The 24162-nt window shown below is 35.9% G+C and overlaps 1 protein-coding gene across 6 annotated transcripts in view; it reads left to right on the top strand.

Annotated features, from left to right (window-relative positions):
• Positions 1–24162, top strand: part of RELCH (RAB11 binding and LisH domain, coiled-coil and HEAT repeat containing) — a 116312-nt gene that overhangs the window by 10901 nt on the left and 81249 nt on the right. For all 6 annotated transcript variants that reach the window (XR_007455319.1, XM_049619765.1, XM_049619764.1 and 3 more), the window contains exons 2-5: positions 13706–13795; positions 21926–21997; positions 22109–22164; positions 22266–22379. Coding sequence is in view for 5 of the 6 variants with exons in the window: in XM_049619765.1 (XP_049475722.1) it covers positions 13706–13795; positions 21926–21997; positions 22109–22164; positions 22266–22379 (332 nt within the window). In the remaining variant the exon portion in view is untranslated. The remainder of the gene's footprint in view (positions 1–13705; positions 13796–21925; positions 21998–22108; positions 22165–22265; positions 22380–24162) is intronic.

Genomic DNA, 24162 nt, shown 5'->3' with positions numbered 1-24162 from the left:
TTGTAGGTGGATAAGATTGCTCACTCAAGGTAGTGTCATCATATTTTCTGTTATTTCTCACCCTCTCAGTTCTGTGCTTGTGTGCTACCTTAGTTAAGGCCTTTAGCTCACATCTGGACCATCATTTTTAACCTTCTAACTGGTTCATGTGCCCTTAATCTCTTCTTCCATCATTATTCTTACTTGATCTTAAAAGCTATTTATTTATGCCACTCCAGCTGAAACCTTTTAAAATTGCTTCCTCCTGTCTAAAGCAACTTTTTCCAAACATTTTTTTATTAGCAAAATTGTATATTACAGAAAAAAAGAATTTGCAAACCTGTTGGGAATTTACAAACCTATCTAGGAATTTTAATATTTTCCCATTTTTTTTGCATAGCTTATGATAAAAGTGATTTTAAAATATTTTATTATGGATATATACAATAAAGTTCTTCCTAACATTTTGTTTCTTTCTGCCTTTTCAACCATGCTGTCCATATACAAAACTTTTATTGTACTCCCATTGTTTACTCAGTGTCCCTTAAACGTAATTTTTATATATGTATGTATGTGTGTATATATATTTTTTATTTTATAGCTCAGCCTGGAGCATGTCTTTTTTTTTTTTTTTATTTTAATGTTTACTTATTTATTTTGAGAGAGAGAGAAAGAGAGCATGCTTACATGACAGCAGGGGAGGGGCAGAGAGATACGTAGAGAGAGAATCCCAAGCAGGCTCCGCACTGTCAGTGCAGAGCCCGACCAAGGGCTTGATCTCACAACTATGAGATTGTGACCTGAGCCAAAATCAAGAGTTGGACACTTGAACTGACTGGGCCACATAGGCGCCCTCTAATAAACTCTTAATAGTGAATTTTTGGGGTGTTAGTTTTAGCTGACTAGGTTTTTTTTTTTTTTTTTAATTTCTTTTAATGTTTATTTATTTTTGAGAGAGAGAGAGACAGAGTGAGAGCAGGAGAGGGAGACACAGAATCTGAAGCAGGTTCCAGACTCTGAACTGTCAGCACAGAGGCCAACGCGGGGCTCAAACTCACAGACTGCGAGATCAGGACCTGAGCTGAAGTCAGACACTTAACCGACTGAGCCACCCAGGTGCCCCTCGCTGACTAGGTTTTTTTTTCTTTTAAGATGTTAGTTGGAGTTTATGCCTCATATCTGTGTCTTCTTTCGTACCTGGAACCAAAGCCTAAAGTAGGCAATTTATAAATGTTTATTTTACACGAGTATTGAAAGGAGACCATGTTTTGTCTTTGTGTCACCAGCGCCTAACACCATGCCGGGCAAAAAGCTTTGAATAAATGTTGAATATGTGCTAAAGAAATGACCTTTAGGTAGATAGTAGTATCCTCTAAATATGTGAGTTTAGCATATTCCTTGTGAGAATTAGCCTTTCCCTCTGTAGCCTATTCCCTCAGCTTTGCCTGAGCAAAGCCCAGTCAAGTGTGATCTTTCTGAGGCCATTCACATTATCACGCCCAGCTTACCTGGAGCCTGGGAGATCTGAACCTCCGTGCCCTGAGTTATTATTCAAGAGAACTTAATGGTTTAGAGCTCAGGCCTCCACATCGGAGAGCTTGACTTTACATTTCTGCTCTGCCACTTGCTAGCTGTGCGACTCTGCATTGTTTCCTCGACTGTAAGAGGCAGAGGGCGGTGACTCCTCTTGTGGAGGGGCTGTTATAAGGTTAAAGAAGGTTACACGCGGAAAGTGTCTGGCACAGCATCTGGCATAGAACAAGTGGTCAAAACATGTTAAAAATGCAATAATAGTAATTTTTTAATGTTTATTTATTTTGAGAGAGAGAGCGCGCACATGTGCAAGCAGGGGAGGGACACAGAGAGAAGGAGAGAGAGATTCCTAATCAGGTTCCACGCTGTCTGCACAGAGCCCGGCGTGGGCTCTCTCATGAACTGTGAGATCGTGACCCGAGCTGAAGTTAGGAGTAGGATGCTTAACTGACTGAACCACTCAACTGCCCCCAAAATATAATAATAATTATTGATAATAGTTATTAATACCCCTCCTTTTTGCCTGACAACTGTTCATATGGCAAAATCCTCCAACACTATAGAAGATTTAACTTAAATAAATAGTTTGTTATAAAGTTTCTGCATTTAAGTCTTTTCTTAAGGTTTAGTCTTGTGACTTTGAAGCCTAGCCCATTGTGGAATCTTGTGACGAAGAGAAAAAGACAGCTGACTGCAATCTGGGAGACTTGGTTTCTACTCCTGCCTTACTCACAGATTAATTCATTGAATCTTTAACATACAGTGATCTGATTGTATCATTGTTATCTATATGCATGACTTAATTCCAGTGACTTACAAGCTTATTTAAGGCAAGGACCAACTCTTACCAAATTTATATTCCCCACTGGGGATTATTAAATACTGAATGAATACATAGTTCTGTGTTCTCATCTGTGAAAATGTGGGGGTTGGACTATCTCTAATACTCTAGTTTTCAAATATTTTGAACGTAGGGGTCCGTGAAATGAGCCCCAGCATTGGAGAAAAATTGAGGATCAGAAAATATAAATGTAAGTTTTGTCCTTGCCAGATCTGTAAGATCCATACTTAATTTCAGTGGTTAACATATTAAAATGTTTATATACAACCTCAGGTTTAAGGATAATTTATTATTTTTCTATATATTGAATTTCTATAGTTTATATTTCTTTGTTATTTACTATGACATAGATTTATTTCGGCATGGTTCAGTAAACCACCTTTACAGAAAGAATTCAAATATAAGGCTAATTGTTTGGTAATTCTTTTCTCCCTATCCTTTCATAATGAATTGGGTACTTTCATGACTTTTTAATTATCAAATGCTCACATTATAAAAAGTATTAAATGCCTTTGGGGGTAAAATACCAAAATACCAACAAAACTAGATGGTACAAAGAAGAGTATATAGTGAAAATTTTTAATTCTTTTTTTTTTTTATGTTTATTTATTTTTGAGAGACAGAGAGACAGAGCATGAGCGAGGGAGGGGCAGAGAGAGAGGGAGACACAGAATCGGAAGCAGGCTCCAGGCTCTGAGCTGTCAGCACAGCTGACAGAGCTGTTGCTTAACCGACTGAGCCACCCAGTGCCCCTAATTACAGTTAGTTTTTAAAGTACTATGTAATTTCCATAAAAGATACCTTTTCAGTTTTTCGAACTGTTGTAAAAGTATATCCTGCCAATAGTGCTAAAATATTGAAATAAATATATGTGAGACTTTCATATGTGATTTATGAAATTAATCTGCATGCTTTATAGTCACACTGCGTATAATGAATTTAGTTCTCAGACCTAATTTGAAACCTACATACAGGTTTTACCGGTTTGCCAACTATGATGAAACTTCTGAGCCATTCAGTTTCTTGAGTTATAAAGTGAATTATTAAGAAGTTACATAACCCTAGAATTTGAAGAAATGCTTTGTGGCATACTCCATATTAGAATATGATAGCTTCTTAATAAAAGAGGTTAAAAGTTTCAAACTCTTTCTCTTTTAATAGTATTTAGAAAGGCACTTACCTTGGAAAAGAATTGTGGCTGAATCCAAAGAAACATGTTTCTCTTAAAGCTATAGTATTACCTGTTATTAGTCTGAAAATCCAAAGTACTTTTACAACATTTGTTATAGGTTATTTCAGTCAAAATTGAAATTATTTTCTTTATTAGTAGTTTTTTTTTTCTGAAATAGAACAAATTTAAATGAATTAGGAGATTTTTACTTTTGTGACATCTTATTATTTAGACAGGTGTCAGATTTGGGTTTTTTTGGAAAACATAAAGTTGTGGTTGGCTTGGACTAAAAAAACATTTAGAAAATATTTTTCAATGGCCATAATAATGCCAACTTATTATGTGTGTATGTTTGCTTTCCCCAAGGACTTTCGCATTATACAGAGGAGTTCTCTGAAAATTTCAGAGAAATACTAACAGTATAATGGAGAAATAATGTATGGTGGTTAAACAGCTCTAACCTAGGTCTGTATGTATGATTAAACATAATATGAAGAGGAAAAGAAAGACATACTTAGAAAACTAACATTAGATGGATACTTAACATTAAAAAAATACCGATCTGAAATCAACAACCAACAGCATTTTTTTTTTTTAAGTTTATTCATTATTTTGAGAGAGAAAGAGCAGGGGAGGGGCAGAGAGAGAGAGAGGGAGAGAGAGAATCCCAAGCAGGCTCCATGCTATCGTCATGGAGCCTGATGCAGGGCTTGAAGCACGAACCTTAAAGTCATGACCAAAGCTGAAACCAAGAGTCAGATGCTTAAGCAACTAAGCCACCCAGGCACCCCACAACCAACATTGTCCTTAGCATTCCATGAAAATCAGGAATAAAACAGTGAGGACTGATGTCACAATACCAGAATATTGGTTGATAAAAGTTCATCCTATTGGGTATACATGCTTTATACATAATACACATGTTGGAGAGATCAGAATGAGGAGCTAAGATGTGACTAAGAGTAGAGGATATAGTGCTCAAGTGGAGTTTCTGGTTAGGGCAGTAATGGCCAGATAAACTAATATCAGAAAATCTAGATGTTAGATACATGGTCAAAGAATGTGAATAGAAAATTTGCACACACACTTAAAGTAGATGGCTAATATATTTTTTCAAAGAGTGTTCATGTTCACCAGGAACCAGAGATGCATAATTAAGGAAGGTATACTTTTATGGTATGTTAAATTGGTGAGATTAAAAATAATAATACCAAGCATTGCCATTACTACAGATGGAATTTAGATTGCTGTATATACTTATTTTGGAAAGCAGTTTAAGGAATATGTATCAATAACCTCCATGGTAAAGCAAATTCTCACCATATAAGCTTTAATTTCAAACAGTAGAGGGAAAACATTAAAAGAAATTTTTTTTTGTCATTTAAGACAATAATAGCTATTTTCTAGTGTTACAACTCTAATATTAAAATCTAGGAGTCAGTGGATCCTAGCAGTGTTTAATTTAACAAATTTTATTACTTTTACTTTTTTTTACTTTCTTTGTCTCATATCTAGATATTTCTCAACCCTCTGTTCATCCAAAAATCCATCCTATTTTTTATGCTTTTCAAATTAAGCTGCAGATAACAGTATACTTTCCTCTAAATACTTTAATATGCATGTCATTAATAAGAGCTCAATATCTAGAATTATTTTTCTTTCAAGGTAAGATATAAAGACAATAAGATATAGAAGTCTTTTTTTTTTTTTTTTTAATGTTTATTTGTTTCTGAGACAGAGAGAAACAGAGCATGAGCAGGGGAGGGGCAGAGAGAGAGGGAGACAACAGAATCCGAAGCAGGCTCCAGGTTCTGAGCTGTCAGCACAGAGCCCAATGCAGGGCTCGAACTCACAAACCATGAGATCATGACCTGAGCCAAAGTCAGTCACTCAACCGACTGAGCCACTCAGGTGCCCCAAGATATAGAAGTCTTAAGTGTACCATTTGATGAGTTTCAACCAAAGAATACACCTGTTATAACCCAAACTCCTGCCTATATATACATTACTTTCACCCCCAAAAGTTCTCTCATGCTTCTTCCCAGGTAGCACCCCACTCCAAGAACCACTATTACGATTTTTTTTCTGCCATAAATTACTATTGCCTGTCCTAAAACTCCACTTAAACAAAATTGTACAGTATGTACTCTTGTGTAAGGCTTCTTTCATTCAGCATATAAAGCACTGAGGTTCATGTTGTTGTACATACCACTAGTTGTTTTTTGGTTGCTGAGTAGTGTTCCTGAGTACAACTCATTTTTAATGTGAACTTTTTTTAAGTAATCTCTCCACCCAACATGGGGCTCGAACTCATGACCCCGAGATCAAGAGTAGCATACTCTACCAACTGAGCCAGCCAGGTGCCTTTTCAAGGTGAACTTTGGACACTTCTGTGTTTACTATTGCTGTTATTTCTTGGCTCATGCATAAAATTATGCTGTAATGAGGGATACTGTAATATTTTGGGTTTTTTGTCATTTTTGTTTATGCTGTGTTGAAACTTAAATTAATAGCAAGTTATTATTTATCAGGTATAATTAAATTAAAAGGAAATTAAATGCTTCTCTGGATACAAACACAGTGTTCTAAGAAGAGTGCTACATATGGAATTTTACTTAGTTCACCTTAATAGGAATTTAAAGGTAAGGTACATTGATAATGACCTAGCTCTATTTGAAGAGTGAAATCAGGGGCGCCTGGGTGGCTCAGTCGGTTGGGCATCCGACTTCAGCTCAGGTCACGATCTCGCAGTCTGTGAGTTCGAGCCCCACGTCGGGCTCTGGGCTGATGGCTCAGAGCCTGGAGCCTGTTTCAGATTCTGTGTCTCCCTCTCTCTCTGCCCCTCCCCTGTTCATGCTCTGCCTCTCTCTGTCCCAAAAATAAAAAAACGTTAAAAAAAAAACTTTTAAGAAGAGTGAAATCATTTCAATCATTGCCACGTACTGATTGTTTTAAAAGAAGATAATGAGGGGGTGCCTGCCTGGCTGGCTCAGTTGAAGAGCCTGTGACTCTTGATATTGGGGTTGTAAGTTTGAGCCCACATAGGATATAGAGATTATTTTAACAAAAACATTTTTTTTAAATGGGGAAACCCTATGTGGGGTCCAAATCTATGTTTCTATAATTTGCATTGAGTCGTCCATATTGTGCTTTCTCAACACAGCTGGTCTATTTCCTTACATCAATATAAATAGTAAGTACTGTGTAAAGCGGCTCATTTTAATAAAAGACAACCTGGCCTCTAGTTTTTCCCTTTTTTGCATTAGCCAGATAGGTCACCCTTAGTAAGTATCAGCTTTGATTTCTTCACTTACGTGAGAATGTTTATATAGTGTTCTCTGTTTAGGGATACTTACAAATCTGGTGAAAGCTAAGGACTCTCCCCCACCACTACCGTGCACTTAAAGCACAGAACCTGTGAGGCTCCTCTGTTCACCTTCTGTATCTCATATTATAAATTCAATAAATGAAGTCTGTAGGAGTCATTTTGTTTTCTCTTTTTTACTTAAACTCACATCGTTGTATTAGCAGGACATGTGGTTCTACATTAAAAACATAAACTGAATCTGACCACTTCTCACATTTCTGCTGCCACTTTTCCGGCTTAAATCTGATGATTATCTCTTACCTGCATGACTGTAATAGCCTCTTTTTAAAATTTTCATTGTATCGTTTTTTAAGTTTTCATTTAAATTCCAGTGAACGTGCAGTTAATACTAGTTTCAGGTGTACACTTTAGTGATTCGTCACTGCCACACGACACCCAGTGCCCATCTCGAGTGAGCGCCGCTCCTTAATCTCCATCACCTGTCTCACCCATCCCCTCTGGTAACCATCAGTTTGTTCAACAGAAAACATCTGTTTCTTGGTTTGCTTCTCTCTCTCACTTTTTTTTCCCTTTGCTCGTTTGTTATGTTTCTTAAATTCCGCGTATGAGTGAAATCGTATGGTGTTTGCCTTTCTCTGACTTACTTCACTTAGCATAATACTCTCTGGCTTAATTGCTGTGTCTACAAACCACTTTTGCATATGGCATATTTAAGCCAAATATATGAGCCAAAATGATTTTCTAAGAATCGTATGCTTTGTTGTTTCTCTTTGTATTTGAAATAAAATTCAGACTGTTTACAGTGGGTTTCAGATTGTTTACACTAGCCTCTGTTGTTCCTGACTCAGGTCTGTCTGAAACTCTTATACCTCATTCTCACCTCTTCAGAAGGGCTTTCTCTGAGCACACTAGTATTACACCCCAACCTGCAACTACCTACTCTTCTGGCCTTGTCTTCTTTTATTTTCTTTATGCCATTTTGATCCTCGGAATTAATTAATTGATTGATTGATTGATTTTCTTTTTTACTTAATGTGCTCGTCTCCACTGTAGACTTTAAGAACGGGGACCTTGTCAGTCTTGCTGACTCAGAATCCCCTGCACTTAGGATGGTGCCTGACAGATAGTAACAGGGTGTGAAGGGTGTTCAAGTGTTAAGTGCAGTTCACTAAGCCTTTGCCTAATTGGAATATTTGAGTCTCTCATTTCTTTTTATTGTTTCCTAAACAGGAAAACAGCAATATATTTTGATAATAAAGGCCCCAACACTTGCAAAATCCTACAGTGTCTTCGGAGTAGGAAAGCTAGGCAGTTGTGTACTATCTTGGAAACAGTAGAAAGCTGAGCTAGTGTTTACTAAGGAGGAACCACCTTCCTTGAAAAGCTTCTTTGGAAAACCAGTTCTGCATGTGTAAGTGTAAAATTTAATATAGAAAGAGATTCCTCTGCAAAATCGATTTTATTAATGTATTTTACAGACTGGTTCATTCCCGTACACTATTATAAAATGTCCTTGCTGGTCCTTTACATCCCAGCCTGCCTGACCCCTCGTAGCTTCTATACACTGAAATCTTACTACTTACACCATGCTAGGCCTCCACTTTGAAAACTCCATATACTTGTTTGTTCTTCCTCTCATTAGTTAACTTGGTGGACATTTATTCTTTAGGGCTCAGTTTAAACTGTTTTCTGATTGGGGCACCTGGGCGGCTCAAGAGGTTGAGCGTCAGACTTCGGCTCGGGTCATGATCTCACGGCTTGTGAGTTCGAACCCCGCGTCGGGCTCTGTGCTGACGGTTCAGAGCCTGGAGCCTGCTTCAGAGTCTGTCTCCTCTCTCTCTCTCTCTCTCTCTCTCTCTCTCTCAAAAGTAAATAAACATTAAAAAAAAAAACTTTTTAAAAATATTTTCTGATTGAAGCCTTCCATGGCTCCATTGAATCTGGGAGTCACTGATAGTGAAGTGGAATCTAAGAGACAAGACAGTTGTGTTTAAAAAAACAAACAACAACAACAAAAAACAACTACATCACAGAGATCTAATAAGAGTTGAGATATTTTTGTATAAATTAATTTTTCCTTTTCTATCGTTATACTTTTTTGCATCGTACTTGATCTTTTGGCATACTATGTCTTTATCTGTCTTTAAACTGGTTATGTACCCAGAATCTACAACAGTACCTGGCACAGATTATGGTGCTTCGTACGTGTTTCGTGAATGAATAAATGATGGAACATTAAAACCACCCTTAGTATGGGAATCATATAAAAACAGGCCTCAGGCCATATTTGGCTCAGGCCTTGGCTGGCCAACCGCTGTTCTAACACATTATTTCTTTTAACAAATGAATGCTTTTAAGTTATAGAAAATAGGGAAAGCAGTTGTTTTCAAAACGTGTTTTGAGTAACATTATCTCCTTGTGGTAATAAATAGGTACTCAAAAAAGGAATGTGTTAGATAAATGATTTGGGGAAATGCTATCTTATTTTGCTTTACCTCATGACTTCTATGATTCTTTGATACACTGATGTGCAGTATAAAACCTGAGGTTACACACATACACACCTGTATTTTTGTTTCTTTCTTTTTTTAAAACTCTTCTTAGGAGCATCTTGAGGCACAAGGACCTTTGGTGAAAAGTATTTAGGGAACTGATTAAGTTTACTTGCCTTCATTTGAGAAGGATATTTTTGTTGAATACAGAATTTGAATTGCATTTTTTTCTCATTGCGACTCCAGAGTTGTTCCTTTTTTAAAATTAATAGTTTTATTTAGGCAGAATTTATCTTAAAATTCACCCATTTAGAGTGTATGATTCAGTTGTTTTTAGTATATTTATAGAGTTGTGCAACCATCTCCTAATCTAAATTTAGATCATATTCATCACCCCAAAAAGAAATTTCTCACCCGTTATCACACATCCTATTCACCTCCATCTTCCAGCCCTAGGAAGTTACTTAATCTACTTTCTACCTCTATAGTGTTGCCTATTTTGTACATTTCTTACATGTAATATGTGGCTATTTTGTGACTGGCTTCTTTCACTTAGCATACATTCAAGCTTCCTCATGTTGTAACATGTATCAGTATTTCAGTCCTTTTTATTGCTGAGTAACAGTCAGTCGTATGGGTGTATATGCTACATTTTATTTCTCCACTCATCAGTTAATAGGCATTTTGTTCTTTCCACTTTTTTTGCCATTGTGCGTAATGCTGCTGTGAACAATCATATACAAGATTTTGTGTGGACATACGTTTGCATTTGTTTTGCATGGAAGAGGAATTGGCTTGGGTCACCTGGTACCTCCAGTGTTTAGCCTTTTGAAGAATTGCCAACTATTTTCCAAAGTGGCTGCACCATTTTACATTCCCACCAGCAATATATGAGAGTTCTAATTTCTCCACATCTTGGCAAACACTTGGATTTGTCTTTTTATTAAAGTAAGGTATAATTCATATACCCAAAATTCACCATTTAAAGGGTACAATTCAATTGTTTTAGTGTATTTACGAAATTATACGATCATTACTCTTCTGTATTCCAGAACATTTTCATCACCCCTAAAAGAAATCCTATATCCATTAGTAGTCACTATTCATTCTCCTCTATGACCACTGATCTATTTTGTGTTTTATGGATATGCCTATTCTAGACATTTCATATGAATGAAATAATACAGTATGACCTTATGTGTCTGGCTTCTTTCACTTAGCATATTTTCAGGGTTTATCTACATTGTAACACGTGTGAGTACTTTTTCCCTAATACTCCATTTTATGGGTATACCACATTTTATTTATCCATTCATCACTTGATGGACATTTGATTCATTTGTGTTTTGTTGTCATTGTGAATAATATTGTGAGTGAACACTCATGAACAAGCTTTTGTGCCAATGTAGGTTTCCATTTCTCTTGGGTATATACCTAGGGTATATACCATATGAGAATTCTATGTTGAGGAACTACCAAACTTTTCCAAAATTGTGGAGCCATTTTACATTCCAGCCAGCAATGTATGCAGTTTCTGCTTTCTCCACATCCTCTGAAATACATGTTAGCATTGTCTGCTTGATTATAGGCATCTCGTGGGTTTGAAATGGTAATTCATTGTGGTTTGATTTTCATTTCCCTAATGACAAATGGTGTTGAGCATCCTTCAGTGTACCCATTAGCCTTTTGTATACCTTATTCTTTTACAAGATTGCTTCAGCTTTGAGGGTGCCTGGCTGGCTGAGTCGGAAGAGCATGCAGCTCTTGATCTTGGGGTCGTGAGTTCAAGCCCCACATCGGGTGTAGAGATTACTCAAATGAATAAACTTTTTTTTAAAAAAAAGATTGTGATTTGCCTGAGTGGCTCAGTCAGTTGAACATCTGACTTCTGCTCAGGTCATGATCTCACAGTTCATGGGTTTCGAGCCCTGCATCCAGATTTGTGCAGGTGGCAGGGAGCCTGCGTCAAAATCTTGGTCTCCCTTTCTCTCTGCCTCTTCCCACTGTTGCGCTCGCTCGCTCTCTCTCTCTCTCTCTCTCAAAAATAAACATTAAAAAAAAAGATTGCTTTTTCTAGGATTAATTTCTCAATATTTGCAAAAGAAGGGGGGAAAAGTCAGCAAAGATTTTTTTTTAAATTTTTTTTTAACGTTTTATTTATTTTTGAGACAGGGAGAGACAGAGCATGAACAAGGGAGGGTCAGAGAGAGAGGGAGACAAAGAATCTGAAACAGGCTCCAGGCTCTGAGCTGTCAGCACAGAGCCCGACATGGGGCTCGAACTCACGGACCGCGAGATCGTGACCTGAGCCGAAGTCGGCCGCTTAACCGACTGAGCCACCCAGGCGCCCCTCAGCAAAGATTTTTTTAAAATAGGGATTGCAAGGTTTCCATTGAATCTGTGTATTAAGGATTTTTGCTGCCCTAACATGGATGGATCTTCTCATCTCTGAGCTTGAGGTGTCTTTCTTAAGTATTTTATTCTTTTGTATGTTATTGGAAATGGATTTTTTTTTTAATCTTTTTCATGTTTATTTATTTTTGAGACAGAGAGAAAGACAGAGTATGAGAAGGGGAAGGGAGAAAGAGAGGGAGACACAAAATCCAAAGCAGGCTCCAGACTCTGAGCTGTCAGCACAGAGCCCAATGCAGGGCTTGAACTCATGAACAGCAAGATCATGACCTGAGCCTAAGTTGAACACTTAACCAATTAAGCCACCCAGGCATCCCGGAAATGAAATTTAAAAATAATTTTTTTTTTTTGCCTTAGGATTGTTCATTGCTAGTATCTAAAAATTTGAATTTTGTGTGTTGATCTTATGTTCTGCAACTTTTAGAAACTTACTTCTTAGGTCTAATTATCTTTTAGTGGGTTCCATAGTTTTTTTTATATTTAAAATAGAAATAGTTGTACTTCTTCCTTTTCAATCTGGATATCTTTGGTTTCATGGGGTTTTTATGAGGAATCAGCAGTCATTCAAACTGCTGTTCCCCTATATGTAAAATAATATTTTTCTCTGGCTGCCTTTAATATCTTCTCTTCTTTATTTTTGGTTTTCAGCAGTTTGATTATGATGTGCCTAATTTCTGTTCTCTTTAACTTCATTAGTGTTTTTTCAGCTTTTTGAATTTGTCTCTGTCCCATCTCTTGTCTTACCTATTGTTGACCCCAGTTTCACATTTATCAGATCTTTCATTATTTTCCCATAGGTCCCTGAGCTCTTAATTTCTTTTAATCTTTTTTTTCCTCTCTGTTCTTAAGATTGTATAATGTCTATTCATCTATCTTGAAGGTCATTGACTCCTTCCTCAGTTATTTCCATTTTGTTATTAAACTGTTTAGAGGATTTTAAATTTCAGATAATTTCCTATATTAGGATTTCCATAGGTATTTTTGATATTCTCTGTTTTTCTGCTAAGACTTTTCTCCTTTTTTTTCATTGTATGCACATATTCTTCTACTTCACTGAACATAGTTTTAGTAGTTATTTTTAAATCTTAGTCTATTAACTCCAATATCTGGATTATCTTCGGGTTGGTCCTCATTGATTGTGTTTAGTCTTGAGACTGGGGCACATTTTACTGGTTCTTGTGTATGAAGTAGTTTTGGACTGTATGGTGGACAAATGTGTGCTATGTTGTTATATTTTTTCAAAAAGTGTTGTTTTTTTCATTGGAAATTATTTTCTAGAATTCAGTCTGCAAACTCTCAGACAGTAGCTCAAATTTCATTTCAGTTTTGTCTTGTTTTGTTTTGTTTTGTTTTTTGTCTTTAACAGGACTGGTTGCAATCTGCCTGTGTGCACATTGTTAAGGAGTTAGCCAGAGTTGGGAGCAGGGAAACTTTTGTTATTTTAAAGTAGTTTAATTGAGGGGTACCACACTGAGTGTCGAGCCTGGTTGGGATTCTGTCTCACCCTCTCTCTGCCCCTCCCTTCCTGGTGTGCTCTCTCTCAAAATAAATAAATAAACTTAAAAAGAAAATAGTTTAATTGGTGTGAGCACTTTTACCTTAGTTTATTGTTTCAGTAAAATTTATTTATTTATTTTAGAGAGAGAGAGCAGTAGTAGGAGCAAGGGGCAGGGAGGGAGAGAGAGATAAAGAGAGAGAGAGAGAGAGAGAGAGAGAGAGATTGACTTTAAGCTCCACATGTGAAGCTTGACATGGGGCTCGATCCCATGGCCCTAGCCGAAATCAGGAGTTGGATGCTCAACCAACTGAGCCACCCAGGTGTCCCTGTTTTAGTAGAATTTAGAATCATAGTTTTATTAACTGATAATAATCATAGGTAAGTGATTTCTAGTGTTTTATCTTGACAATTAAATAAAAATAAATTTCTTTTATTTTTCTCATTATTACAGATCGAGCTGGGAGCATCAGTACTCTTGATTCTTTAGACTTTGCAAGATACTCAGATGATGGGAACAGGGAAACAGATGAAAGAGTGGCAGGTGAGTAACATTGTAAAGACAGATTTGGATTCTTTCACATTCAAGAAATAATAAAATGACTTGAGGAATTCTCTTCCTTCTACAGTTTGGTATATGAATATAATTATAAAAGGTAATACCAAAGTTATGTCACTGATTTATTGGCTATAGGGAACATCCTAATCCCCAGCTTCCTCTCCCAGTCTTGCTGTGCATTTCTGGTTATGCATACCTAAAATTTGCTTAGTTCTGTTTATGGGCAACAGTTGACAACCATGTAATTCTCTAACTGGTGTAAAACCGTTTCCTTTGATCTTCCAAACCAGAGCTGATATTTAGGTGTTATATATCAACACAACACTACTGACTGTGAAAATTGGTTGAAATACTTCCGTGCTGGTTGGTCAATAAAACTTTGTCTTGAGACGTGTAAATGCTCCTTAGTCTTCACAGCATCCCTCCAGAAATTTCCCTTGACCTTCCTCTGTGCCAGAAAATAAAGGGTTAATATGTGGCACAGCAGAGGCCTCCAGGACCTTGTTTATTCCAATAAGAAGACCAACACTCTTTCTAAATGCTTGGTTATTCATACCAATCTCCTTCCCATCTCCACCTTCCCATCAGTTCTGCCTTCTAGGCAGCACCATTGTATCTGTAAGAACTTCAGAAGACTAATTTGTACTCACTGTGTTCTGCCCTCATCTAATGAAGCCAGTAGGATGCTGGTCGGGGTCCACCCAGAAAATTACCAATGTAGCAGGCTTGGCTCCTTTAGCGTCCAAATAGCTGGTACCTGTCAGGTGCCTCAAAGCTGTGGCTATCTGTAATTGAAGTCATTCTTGAGTGCTTTATAGGAATTGTAGTTTTCGTAGAACATTGGCTCTTAGATGGGGAAAGCAGACAGATATCAGTTAGGTATTTTGCTCTCCACCAGAATGGTGAACCCTTCTGGTACAAGAGGGATGCCACATGGGACAGATGGAGCCCATGGGGGCAGTATGGGATCAGGGAATATCCATAATGTCAGGGAATACCCACAATTCCCTGTGGGTTATACCCACAATACACACAATGAGGGTTCCTTTCTAGACCAACTCTGTTGAATTTTTCTTCCATTTACTGTGAGAAGTTTATTACGATCTACCAAATATTTACCTTTCACGGTCATTATGAATAAAAGTGAGTGCCAATTTTTATGTAGCACTTGCTCTATTCTAATCACTGTTCTAAATGTGTATTAACTCATTGACTTTACAGGGTTGTCATCATCCTCTCCTCCCCATTAAACTGAAGACACTCAGAGGGATTATATAAGACTTAAGTGGCAGGGCTAGAACTTAAATGCAGATAGCCCAGCAACAGAGCCCACACTGACTGTCCAATACACTACCTCTTAGCAGGAAGAATGAGGTTTGACCTAATTAAAAATGACATTTCAATATATGATTTTCATTCATTGCTCAAGAATAGAAATAATGAATAATTTTAAATCTCAGATGATATTGTATGTTGTCTTAGGAAACAAAACTGATGAAACTGTTTTCAGTTTAACAGAAGCTAAGAGGATTCAGCAGTGTAAATAGTAGCAATATCAATTGAATGGGGGAAGTCACTGGAAGAGTTTAATGTGGCTCCCTATGTGAAATCATGATTTAGTCATAAGCATTATTTATTGACTGTTGTATCAAAACAATAAATCACATCAGTAATATCTTAAAATTAGCAGATTAAATGGAAATTACTTGAATACTTTGGGGACTAATTTATCTTACTTATTTTATTATTTGTTAAGTATTGTGTTGTATAATTATATAGTATATGTTAGATGTTAGATATTTTCTGTTATATATTAAATATTAAATACATGGTAATTTATTAGACTAATCAAATATATCTGGTTTTGTACATTGTGTTATTGTTCAAATGGTTATGTAATTAGAAAGTAACTCCTACCCCAAAATTTATCACATAATTATCTTATTTCCTTTAATTTCGAAAACCTAAATTTTAGATTTAGTCAGATTTAAGGGGTTCATCATTATTCTCATTATTTAGGTATTTTAGTGTTTCTGTTTAGGGGAAACATTGATGTAAAAGCAAAATGTTACATAACCAAACATAACTAAGAATGAAATGTTGTAAATACATGGTGATTTTGACCTTGTAGTTTTAATCTAAAGATTATACTCTGTGTCTAGGTTTGGGGAGATAAGGTAATTTTTGATCATTATACAGTGCTGTTATGGAAATAAATGCTATCTTTCATCTTCATTGGAAAAGGGAAGGAAAACATGTGTTACAAGAGAGTAGCATTTAGACCTAGCTTTTGTACCATTACCTATTATTGAACCTAGTATGTGATATGTGGGTGACACTTTATGAAAAAGTTTCAACTAATCACAGTTCGCATTTTCAAAAAGATTTTTGACTCTTTGCTAATCATTGGTAGTAACTAAAAAGCTTATCAAAAGACCAATAATCCAGAAAAGATTCTGTCATCTGTGACTGGATCCCATGTAAACCTCACTAAGAAAGAACAGAAATGTCTTTATTAAATTTTTCTATACTCATCTTGGGCAGAAGGAGTTTATAGGTGACACAGGTATCAATTTGAGTTCATTTTCAGCATCATTCTTACCATCCTTTTCCTAAGTTTAAAAATCTGGTTATTTTTTCAAGTCTGTATAGGTTTTCTTCAAAGAGGAAGACATCTCAAAATGAACTAATGTTTCTTGAGGGTCTGCTCTGTGCCAGGCACTGTGCTGGAGTGCTTTGTGTAAAATATTTTATTTATTTAAGCTTGTTAACAGTCCTGAAGAATAGGTCATGATATCCTTATTTTATAGATCAGAAAACTGAGGCTCATCACGATTAACAGATTTGCCCAGTAGCCTCTGTATGATAAGGGATCAGGACATAAGTTTTTATTCCAGAGCCCACGATATATCTTTTATTATCAGCCTGTCACTTTAACCCATCTGTACATTCATATGGATAGCAGAATCATGTCTTTCCCATACAAGATGATTTCAACATAGCCATTTTCTTTTAAAAGAAGTAAATTTTTAAAAAGCTTTTCATTTTAAATATTTTCCATTTCTGAATTTAGAAGTGTAAATTTTCACATAAAAATGATTTAAAAAGTAGTAGACACCAAACCAAAATGAGCTTATTAACCTTAGTGTTCTGTATGTTATTAAAGAAATATAGTGTTAGTACGTATACAGTTCACCCCTTAACTTTTCAAGTTTTCTTAAAGATAGCAAGGGACATGTCTATTTTAAATGTTGAGACTGCCATTTTAAAGTTTATTTTAGACATTCTAAGCATCTGCTATGTGTTAGGCACTAGATATAGAAGCATGAAATAAAGTTTCTGCTGTCAAGGAATTGGTCCTGAAAATGTCCGTATCTGTAATATAAATAAATATTCAGTACTTTAGAGAATGTGGTTAAGGACCTTGTTAATTTTGGAACCACGGATAACCCTGTCTCAGTTTCACATGATTTGTCTTTTAGCATCAGAATTCTCTGAATATCCATTCATTCAACTAATAATTGTGGAGTGCTTACTCAAGGTATTATGCTGTTCTGTTAACAATAACCAACAAAGTAGACATTTGAAGCCTTTACAAAGCTTACATAATCTAGTATACATTCTAAAATGATCTGATTTTTGCCTGGGAAATAACCTGGCCTGTTCCCTGACGAAGAAGGAGCATCAATAGCCCTCTCATCCCTTAACTCTTGGCCTGCAGAATACATATCCAGATTTACCAGATTAAATAAGCCCATTTGTCTCTTTTCTTATGTATTTCTCTCGTGGTACAGATATCTATACTTCCTATTAGTAATACATTTTGTTTTTCTTATTTTGAGCCTTACTTAAATCTTTATGATTTTGCGTGATTTGAAATGGGATAGATGCTCCAACAAGGCTTTAAAGGCAACAAGCTTTTAATATGGTTATAGGGTGTTATGATTTTTTTTAAGTTTATTTACTTGAGAGAGAGGGAAGAACGAGCTGGGGAGGGGCAGAGAGAGAGAATCCCGAGTATGCTATACGATGAGCATGGAGCCCAACATGGGACTTGATCTCCCAACTGTGAGATCATGACCTGAGCCGAAATCAAGAGTTAGATGCTGAACTGACCTGAGCCGCCTGGGCACCCCTAGGGTGTTGTAATTTATATGATAAGTCATAAAGGTCTGAACTAGGACAATTGCAGAGATAATTGAGGTGAATAGCTTTTTAAAGGGCTATTCAAGGGTTGGAATTAATATGGCTTGGACATTTAATAAATGTGGACTGAGTAAGCACAGGGGATAAGTGAAGAGTAATCTCCAGGTTTCCTGTTTGGGCATCTGGATAGATAGTGGTGCCATTAATGGAGAGAGGCTGCAGGAGGAAGAAGGAGAGCAGATTTGAGAGGAGGATGAAATTCATTTAGATAGAATCAAACTCAAAACCTGTGAGACATTCAGGTGGGCATGTCCTCGAGATAATTAGGTAGGACTGTGTCTTTGGGAAAAGGTTTAAAGATTTTTGAATCTTCAGAGTAGTTGTCACAGTTAAAACCATAAGAGTAAATATCAATCCAGTGGGGTATGTAGGGTAAGAAAAGGACCAAAGATAGTACCCTGAAAAACATCAGCTTTGGGATGAGTGACAGAGGATTCTATGAGAGAACCTGAGCAGGTTCTCACTAGGATGAACAGAAAACTAAATGTTTATAAACTATGGAGATTGCGTCTTGCTTCCATTCATTTATTTTTCACTATCTACTAGTCTTGTCTAACAGTAAGTAGTATTCCTTTCTGACGTTTATAATAGGCAGGGAGAATTCTCTAAACCCCGGAGGGGTAGTGATGGTACTGCCTTACGATTTTTGTATCATTTTAGGAATAGAGTTGTATTTTAACTCATATTCTTAAAAGAATTTTCCTATTTCTTAGAACTGTTCCTGGGATAATAAAATAAGTAATAAAAATGGGGAAATAGTTGTGGTACCTGGCTCAGTCAGTTGAGCGTCCAACTTTGGCACATGTCGTGATCTCACGGTTCGTGGGTTTGAGCCCCATGTCCGGCTTTGTGTTGATACCATGGAGCCTGCTTGGGATTCTCTCTCTCCCTCTCCTTCTGCCCCCCCACCCCCGGCTTGTTCATGCTCTCTCTCAAAAATAAATAAACATTAAAAAAAAAGGGGAAGTGGTATTTTATTATGAAGTCAAATCTCTTTGAAAAAAAAAAATAAACCAGGAAATTCTGACTTGAAAGAAGACTGTTTCATGTCTACCGTGGCAAGGATCTTGGCTCAGCCCTGTTGATTGGGACTCTTCAACAATGAACAGGAACAGGAATGAAGAAATACTTGACTCTGATCAGAGTTATATCAGAGTTATGGAAAAAATTTTCTAAATTAATATTTTGAGTTCTGTGCCAAAATATCCTAGACTAGCAAATATTTCAATATATTTGTGATACATAGTGATACATTGATTGGGCCACAAAGGATTGATTTTTTTTTTTTTCTGCTTTGAAATTTAACATTTTACCTTTATGTAAAGTCATGAGAACATGATCTTGCAGCACTCAGATACCTCTGGTAGAATACCGGTACTCCAACCCTCGTTGGTAAAGAGCAGTTACAACCACTCTAGAGTTGTTTATACTGGCAATCATTAATTATTTTGGTAAGATTGTAATATGTAATATTAGAATATACCTACACCTTTGCACTTACTACTTTAGTTCCAATAAAGTTGCCTTCAGTAGGGTTAGGCTACTCGTAGAGGATTTGAGATAGTGGAGTGAGCAGGTTGGTAGTTGGTTCCTACAGTGTTTTTCTGTTGTTCTTGTTGTTGTTTGTTTGTTTGTTTGTTTACAAACATAAACATCCTCAAACATTTTTATGAAGAATTAAAATATGTGAAAAATACTTGGAGGTTATTTGGTACAATGTATCTCTTTTGGTACAATTTATCTCTTTATAGAATATTTAATTTTAAGCTTTAATCCAGTGTTTTTTAATAAAGAAGAGACAAATTCGTATATGTGTAAATATAACTATTTAGACTTTCTTGTGAAACTTTCTCATGTAACTGCAATTACTTGATCATACTGTGCCTTTATAGAAATGTCCTATAGCTTCAAATATATATGCCTTTGTCTTTCAAAGTCTATATTGTATATTAAGAAACATGCAGCAGAGTGAATTCATTTTGATAAGCACTATCTTTTCAAAGCATTGGTAACTTTTAGTGACATTTGGCAATGTATTTGTAGATGTGCATAAAAATATAAATTCTTGCCGTCTGACATGGGTTTTTCTGGCTTTCTGTGCCTTGATCATTCAATGTTTTGCTCTTAGTCACCTAAACTTTTCACCAATTGAATTTGAGTTTTTCACAGTTTGTGTTTTAACCTTTTTTTTTTTTAATTTATTTTTTTCATATTTCTATCATTCTGGTGCAGGCATTTCTGATCTGCAATTGTTCTGTAAGATGTCTTAGTAAATCGTAAGTGATACTGAAAGCATAATACATATACTGATTTTACTTAAGGCATAGTTAAGTATTTTTAGATCCAAATCAGTTACCTAGAGCTTTGAAATTAAACCTGTTTTGTACTTACACACTGAAAGTGTGCAGTCGGATTTTAAACACAAACTCTGTTTCCAGAAGTGTAAGTTTTAGGAAAAATGTTTTAACTTTGTTGCACAGAAATGTTTGCAGATCAGCATTGCTAACTACCAAAAAAGAAGTAACATACATGTCATCTGACTTTTAGTTGTGCTTTCATGTTGCTGCAGTGAAGTTCTGTGCATCAAAATAATTGGCCTTCATGTACTAGATGTGATTCAATTACATCTTAAGTTTTTAATGGAAATATGCAAACTGAGTGAATCCTAATTTTTCCATATATTTTTATAGCTGTATTGTCTCTGAGAGCATCTCATTGCCATCTTCTTTTTCTGTTTATTAGCCAATCAGGAAAAACTTGCCATCTTTAAATTTTTTAATTTGCTGGATTTTATGCAGAACTATTTAAATACTATAATTTTTAAATATCTAGTTGTGACAAAGATCACTTAATTTTCCCAGAGCTTTACTTCATGGAAATGGCTTCTCCCCCCGCAGTTAAGCTTGCTTTTTCTTCAGAGCAATATTTATGTATTTTAAAGACAGTTCCCAGTAACGACACATACAGTGAAATCTTGCTTATGATGAAACATTTTAAAGAGCTTTTAAAAATGTTTCCTCAGATTCATGTTTATCTTATCAATAACAAGAGAAATCTTTGAGTTTCATTAGTATCTCTTAACATGAAGAGATATCTATTTGGAGAGTTATCAGAAACTTTGAAATCCTACCTAATTTTACTTAGTATCCTTAGGTACTCTGCATTTAGAATTAACACATTTACTTTAGAATGGTCTTAAGTAAAAATTGAAAGACAAACTGTTTCTACCCTTTGGCTTTAAATGAAACCTAAAACCCATAGGAACATTTTTTGAGATATGTGTTTAACATATCTATGCTTGTTTGTAGAAAACAGACATTTGTTGGTAGAAAAACTTACAGCTGTGACAATATTTGTTAAATATTTAAACCGTATTTCTTCAATATCTTAATGATGGGATATATTCACTAATGTTTCTGTATATTGATTTATAACATTATTCTATATAATGCATTTAAAAATACCCTTAACTTTTTTTTTAAGTATATTTTCTTGGACTTGATCTAAGTTTTTGTCTTTTCCCCTAAACTATGTCACCTGAAAACGTTCCGTTGCATTTTCTTACCTCCAGTGAGGGAAGTACAAGCACCCAGACGACTACTATTTTTCTTTACCTAAATGAGAGCATGCCATAGATTTTATTTTTAAATAGAGCCATTCCTTGTCAGACAGCTAGAACATTTGGTCAACAATCCCCCTGAATTCTAAAACTATGGAAAACATTCACCAGTTTGCTTGCAAACCAACTCTGCTGCATGCGTTCACAAATTTCATAAAGATTGCATGCTTTCTGTTTTCAATACAGATTGTATTTTTTTTTCATACCCATCCTTGCTTTTTATTTTTTTATTTTTGTTTCCCCTTTCTTGGTTGGATGCCTGTGTGTGTTTATTCCAAATCCCTGTCCAGTCCTGGAGTTTGAACTACGGAAAGCCAAGGAGACCATTCAGGCCCTCCGAGCCAACCTGACAAAGGCTGCAGGTGGTGTACATAAAACTTTTTTGAGACTTTTTCTACTTTGACGATGTAGAAGTAGCTGAGATATTTTCAAATGTAAAGTAGTAAAGTATTATTTATATTTTCTTCCACCAGAACATGAAGTTCCTTTACAGGAACGAAAAAATTACAAATCAAGTCCTGAAATTCAGGTGGGTGAATGACAGACCTAAAAGTATCTTCCACATAAAATGGTAGCACAAGTATTGATGGAAGGACGCTTATAGTATTGTATCTTTTATTTTGCCTGTAGGAACCAATCAAACCTCTTGAAAAGAGAGCTCTAAACTTCTTAGTCAATGAATTTTTATTGAAGAATAACTACAAGCTTACATCAATAACCTTTTCAGATGAAAATGATGATCAGGTACAATTACTTTTTTTTTTTGGACAATGATTTGTTTCCTTTTTCACTTACAACGTACTTACTTTCTTTTTTACCTAGTTTCTTTAGTTTTCTAGAAGTCATACAGTAAACTTCTATAATGCTAGTTACCAGACACTTGTGCACCCACACAGTCGGGTATTCTTTTGGTCATCCTCCCATTGCCACACTCCACTTTGTCACTGTCTTGCTCCCACTACATCTATTTCATCTTATTAAGATCTCCGCCTTCCGAACAGCTCTGTTTTCACGTCAGCCATCTCCTGCCTACTACTTTAAATCCTTCCTTATCAATTCTAAACTCCAAAGCACTCTCAACTTTTGTTTTAGCTTATCCTCCACCTGCCTCACCAAAATTAGCTTTCGCCTGTTTATTATAATCTTGCCAAACAGAAGGGCTGGCATCCCCCTCAGCATATCTGGTTCCTTCGGAGTTTTGTGCTTTTGTTCGTTCTTTCCCCTTGTCACTGAAATACAATTAGTTCCCCTGTCCCCTTGTTGCCATGTGCCTTGTAAATACCTAAACCTTTTCCATGAGAGTGCACACAGGTCATCACCTTTCCAAGATCTTTCCTTCTGCCTCAAGATAGAAACTTTCTCCTCTCTCAATTCTTGACAGTTCTTTAATTATAGTACATATGATACTTTATGTCCTCACTCTTGCATGGTGAAAGCCCCTGAATGGCAACAATATTTTATTCCTTTTTCTAAACACCTGGTAGATATCCAATAAATGTTTGTTGAATATAGATGGATGAATGGACATTTGAATCATATGTGCAATAGTCATTTAATAATTTTTTTAAAGCTTAAATTTGTTTAGTTCTTGTTGTAAGCCAAGCACTGTGTTAAGACCTTAATATACATTTTATTTTATCCTTACAAAAATCCTCAGAGGTAAGTATACCCATTTTACAGATGATATGTTTAAGTTTCCAGTTAATTTATAACAGTAATAAATGGAGACAGGAATTTCATAGTTGAGTCTGATTTCTCCAAAGCCCCCACTTTTAATACCTGCCTTATATCTGCTTCAGATTTAAACGTCAATAATGGCTATTGTCATTATTCAAATAAAGTCTCAAAGGAATGAGTATCACATTTAGAACATTCAGATGAATATGGCATAGTTTCTCAAAGAAGGTTTCCCAAATAAATTATAAATAAATAAGTTACAAGATACCAAATTAGTACTAAATTTTGATGTATTAGAGAAAGAATGATAGGACAGTATATTTGCATGTGATTGATTACTCTGGAATTTTATAAAGCTCTTCAAAAAAATCTTTGCCCTTAGAATGCTTGAGGTGCTATGCCTTTTTGTACTTTAGTAATAAAATTGTGTTAGACTGAATTCAAGAGAATGCTTTATGTACAGCAAACCAAAGAGGAGCTATTTGGATTCTGAAAATTGTTGAAAGCATTTTTAATAATATAAATTAGATTAGGGGCACCTGGGTGGCTCAGTCAATTAAGCATCCAACTCTTGATCTCTGCTTAGGTCAGGATCTCATGGTTCACGAGTTCCAGCTGCGCGTCGAGCTGTGCTAATATTGCAAGGCCTGCTTGGAATTCTCTCTCCCTCTGTCTCTCTGCCCCTACCCCACTTGTGCACACTCTCTCTCTCTCAAAATAAATAAATAAACTTAGAAAAAAATTTTTTAAGAAAAATAATATAAATTAGATTCAAACAGCTATAACAAGAAAGCAAGCAGATTAAATTGCTTGCTTACCCACCAGAGATTACACTAAATTTATGTAGTTT

Source organism: Panthera uncia, assembly GCF_023721935.1.
Source record: "Panthera uncia isolate 11264 chromosome D3 unlocalized genomic scaffold, Puncia_PCG_1.0 HiC_scaffold_8, whole genome shotgun sequence".
Taxonomy (NCBI): domain Eukaryota; kingdom Metazoa; phylum Chordata; class Mammalia; order Carnivora; family Felidae; genus Panthera; species Panthera uncia.
The sequence above is the reverse complement of the archived record's forward strand: the minus strand, read 5'-3'. Positions and strand labels throughout refer to the sequence as shown.